A 4874-nucleotide genomic window follows, 5' to 3' on the forward strand; every position below is an offset into this window, starting at 1 on the left:
AACACACAAGGCTGTAGTCTGTGTGTGTCTCTGTGTGTGTGTGTGTCTCTGTGTGTGTGTGGAGAACAGTCCTACGCAGATTGTGTATTTTCCCACAAATCATTTTATAAAATTACACTTTAACGGAAACAGACAGAAACTCGCTCGTCTTCTTGAAGCTTACAGGACGAAACACTGGGGGGGGGGGGGGGGCAGTGTCACCTGTAGTTCAAGTAGACGACCACAGGACACAAGTACGTCCTCCGATGGATGAGTTGCTAAACCACGTCAACGGAAATGAACGCTCGTCGTCATCAACCAGGACGTTGCACGATGTGAAATTCACTTTCAAAACAAAACCAGTATTTCATTAAAGTTGGATTTTAATCAGCCAGATGGAGCAAACATGATGATTTGAAAAAAAAAAAAAAAATACAAAAATATCAGCGAGCTTATGAAGAAAAACCGTCTCAATGAGAAGAATTTAATTTAATGGCTGAAGCGGGAAAAACAACACACTTCCAAAAACCGATGGCAAAGAAAATCTGTTTCCATGAGTTCATTCACATTCTCTTCTTTGTGATTTACAGCTTTTACAGAACGAACGGATCCAAATAAAACTCAACACGAACAGTTTCCAACTCCAGAAACAAAACCACTGTCAGTAAACACACACGTCGACTGACGCAAGATTGGAAAACCACATCTCGGCATGTAAACGGTGAGAAGGCAAAAACAAAAACAGTAACATCAACTGTGTGAATATATATCAATGAATATATATACGACGCATTTGATGTTATATATATTTGGAGAGAGAGAGAGATAAATATAAACAGGCGATAAAAAGAAGCGTCCGTGTCGCTGTGATTGTTTCGACTCCCAGTGTTTGTACAACCAGGGCTTACAAAGCTCATACGCTCAGGGATCGAACCACATACCGACTGTAAATCAAACACTCCTTCCTCTCCGCGTTCCCTCTGTCATCCATCAGTTCGTCTTTCCCTCCTCACATGTGCATCGCTCCTTCCCTCCATCACCGACACTAATCTGTTTTATTTCTCCGTGTGTTGAACGGACTCTTCGTCTCTACCTCCTCTTCCTCCTCACTCCATCTTGGACATCTCGAACTTGGTCGTCATGATTTCCTGCAACAGAGAGCAAACGTTTCATTTACTTCCTGGTCACAGACGCTCGACCGTCAGCGTGAGAACAACGAACTACAGTGACAGAAACCATCGTCGTCCATCTTTCTTTAAGTCTATGGGTACGTTTGTTTTTCAGCATCACACAAAAACTACTGAAGGGATTTGAACTTGGTGGACGAGGGTCGAGAACCAACTCATTACGTTTTGCTGTGAATCCACACGGAATGAGTTTCACTCGTTTCTCAGACGCCTGATATTTAAGAGCGTGTGTGATTTGCTGCAGAATTTAAATCTGAATTTAAATGTGAGGAGGAGGCTGCTGGAGGTTTCCTGCTCCTTTAAGAACCAGCTGTGATCTGGAAGTAGCTCTTGTAGTAAACATTGGGACGGTGGGTGGGGGGGCGGGGGGGGCAGTGTTTAATTCCCTCCTTAATCAGGAAAGAAAATTACATGATTTGTGTTAACAGGGATAAAATGCAGGTTGGGTTCAGATTTGTCCTTAATATGCCTCTTAAATAACTAGAGTGCGTTACATAATCTGCCATAAGGACGTGAATAACACGGAGTTAAAGCAATTATTTCCCCTTAATTTCATCCTCTAATGAGGGATTATATTGTTCCTGTTCCCTCCCACGTCAAACAGGCTTCAGTTTACAACATAAATCACTGATGTGATGGAATAAAAGGATTTTACATCATCACTGATGATAAGAAACATTTTATTCTGAGACAGACAAACCCTCGTTTCCCTCCTTCTCTCCTTCGTTTGTCCCGTTTCCTTCCCTCCTCGTTTCCTTCCTCGCAACACAAAGAGCATGAAGGACGTTCCAGCGTGAGTCCGTGATATTTTCTACGGGTTTTAATATCTGTCAGTTTGCACACGCCAGCTTACATAAGACATCGAGTTTACATAAGAGGCACTTTGTTGATTGTTGGGTCAAGGATCCGCTCGGAGATCAGAGTGAATTATTTCAGAAACGGTCGGAAAACGACGAAATTTAAAGATCGATGTTGAAACAGGATTCACGAGAAACATCAGACGACAGAAGAGATTTTTATTATAGTTTCTGTGGCGAAGATTATTAACACACACACACACACACACACACACACAGTCGGAGCATCACATTGTTCTGCTTCCCATGACAACAAAGAAGATAAACAACTGTGTGATGTAACTGTGGCAACTGATGCTCTCTGCTGATTGTTTGCTGCCCCCTGCTGTTCACAGGTAGGATGTGAGTGTGTGTTTCCTGCAGACAGACAGACACACACACACACACACACACACACACACACACACACACACACACACACACACACACACACACACACACACACAAAATGTTCCCTGGTGATATTTTCTGATTCTTTGTTTCAGAAAAACGACTTTTTGTTGTGAAATCTGTTTCTACTGTTAAAATTCCTACGTCTCCGTCCACAAAAGTTTTGACTCCTTCTCAGTTTTAATACACACATCACATGACCGCTCACGTGCATGTGTGTGCAGGTACATGAGGAATTAAGGCATCATTGTAAAATAAAGAACTGAACGTCATGTGACAGGAGTCTGACGAATCAGAGAAGAATGTGACAAGAAAGAGAAAATCTGAATGTCGTCGTGTGGACGAAGACGCAGTGAGTAGAGTTTCAGGGCCACGGTACAAACAGAGCATAGAGCTGAGAGAACCAGAACACTGACCTCATCCGAGTCCAGCAGGGGGGGCAGGGCTCTGTGGAGAGAAGACATTCAGCGTCACATGACAAGTAACAGTCATATATATATACATACATATATATATATATTGATTTCTTGATGAAGACTTACACGTCTGCCATAGATGACGGGATGTTCTCCTCCACCCACTTCAGATCCTCATCCTGCAAAAACAACACCATCACTTTTAGATACCTTTAGTTTTTTACTCTTAAAGAATAATAAGAATAATAATTATAACAGTTTAAAGGTCTGACATCATCACAGCAGATATACAGGAACAACTAGAATCACCTCCCTGAGGTTGTGTCTCCGTCAACCGGCACAGTTTCAGTCAACAAACGTTTCTGACTCATTTAAAGTCGCTGTGATCTTTGATCTGTGATCTTTGATCTGTGATCTTTGATCTTTGACTAAAATCAAATCGTTTCATCTTCGAACATTTGAACCAAATCTTAAGAAAAATTCAGGTTCAATTTAAAAAGCATGAAAAGTTGAAAATCTCCCAAACGAGCTGATGTAAACTGATGATGAGGAACGATGAAGATGTCGGACGTTGGTTGTTTCTCCGAAGCTTCTCGTCGTCACTCACCACTTTGTTTGCTTTGGCCGAACCGTTGGTCTCGTTCTTCATGCCCCTCATCTTCATCCCCTCTGTAAACAAACAGGATCACATGACCACATTTCACTGGAGCGGGATCGTTCACTGAAAACGTTTCCGCCTCATAAAACTTTATCTTTACATTCTTTTCTTCAGGCGACAGAGAACATTACTCTATTATATATATTATATTCTATATTATTATATATATTATATTCTATTCTATATTCTAAATTACGCTCTGAAGACGTCGAGCAGGAGATTGTTGTTTTCATGATTATGTTCAAACGAATCTAAAACAAAAACCACAACATTCACAACTAACTGGGAAGGACGGAAGAAAGGAAGGAGGGAAGGATGAATGGAAGGAAAGATGAAAGGAGGGAGAGAAAAGAAAGAAAGAAGTAAGGAAAAGATGAGACATGCGGAGAAAGAGTTTCTGACCGAAAGCTTCGTTCATCATCGGCTCCTGCTCCTCTTCTTCACTCTCTTCATCCACCAGAGGACTGAAGGCGTATCTGTGACACAAACAGGTTTACTGCACACACAGACACACACACACACACACACACACACAGACACACACACACACACACACACAGACACACAGACAGACAGACACACACACACACCTACCTCTGGTTATTGGCTGACGGTCGCCATAGGAACATTATGACCAATAGGATGATGGAAAACAAAAAGCGCCAGAACGCGTCATCTATCCACAGCTCCCTCCAGTCCTACACACACACACACACACACACACACACACACACAGAGAGAGAGACACAACAGAACAGATGAGAAGTTCAAGAGGCTGAAAACAAAAAAAGTTGTGTCAGATTCGAATCTTCAGATTTCGTGTTTATAGGAATGAGACAGACCGGCTGAAAACATTTGTACCTCCAGCCACCGGGTGTCGCCAGCGCAGAGACATAACAATGAAAAAGAAGAATGCGGAGCGGCGGCTCTGAATCGTACTCACAGACAAACACTTCGGCATCTTGAAGGTGTTTGTCGTCCAGGCGATGAAAATGACCGAAGCTGTAAAACACACAAACACGTCAGAGTTTTAAAGACTTGAAATAACTTTTTAACAACAACGAGTGTAGCGGTGGTGTTCTGACCTATGACGGCGAAGATGAGCGTGTTGGTGAAGTGTCTGTAGAGCGAGAGCTTCACCACGTTCCTCCGCAGCTTCAGCAGCTTCATGGTCTGAGCCAGACTCACAAAGATGTGACGACACAGTCAAGGAACTCAAATCGTTCTGTCTTCATCTGATCCCCGAGCCTCTGAGTTCTGCTCCTCCGCTAACCTGCGGGAGATCCCCTTTGTGCTCGTACCACAGACCACGTGGGTTTGAGTCCCACCGTTTAAATGGTCTTGGCTATGGTTGTTTGCTCTGCACAGTTCAAACTGAAACATCTGT

General features: G+C 42.8%; 1 protein-coding gene across 1 annotated transcript in view; it reads right to left on the reverse strand.

Moving 5' to 3' along the window:
• Positions 1 to 344: 344 nt before the first annotated feature.
• The window catches only part of LOC109643694 (transmembrane protein 87A), a 10929-nt gene continuing 6399 nt past the window's right edge, over positions 345 to 4874 (reverse strand). The window contains exons 14-21 of the mRNA XM_069534866.1: positions 4573 to 4679; positions 4431 to 4489; positions 4082 to 4185; positions 3890 to 3963; positions 3437 to 3498; positions 2956 to 3008; positions 2830 to 2860; positions 345 to 1127 (exon numbers count right to left, since the gene is read on the reverse strand). Coding sequence (XP_069390967.1) covers positions 1086 to 1127; positions 2830 to 2860; positions 2956 to 3008; positions 3437 to 3498; positions 3890 to 3963; positions 4082 to 4185; positions 4431 to 4489; positions 4573 to 4679 — 532 coding nt within the window. The 3' untranslated portion in view covers positions 345 to 1085. The remainder of the gene's footprint in view (positions 1128 to 2829; positions 2861 to 2955; positions 3009 to 3436; positions 3499 to 3889; positions 3964 to 4081; positions 4186 to 4430; positions 4490 to 4572; positions 4680 to 4874) is intronic.

Source organism: Paralichthys olivaceus, chromosome 11 (assembly GCF_024713975.1).
Source record: "Paralichthys olivaceus isolate ysfri-2021 chromosome 11, ASM2471397v2, whole genome shotgun sequence".
In the NCBI taxonomy this organism is placed as follows: Eukaryota; Metazoa; Chordata; class Actinopteri; order Pleuronectiformes; family Paralichthyidae; genus Paralichthys; species Paralichthys olivaceus.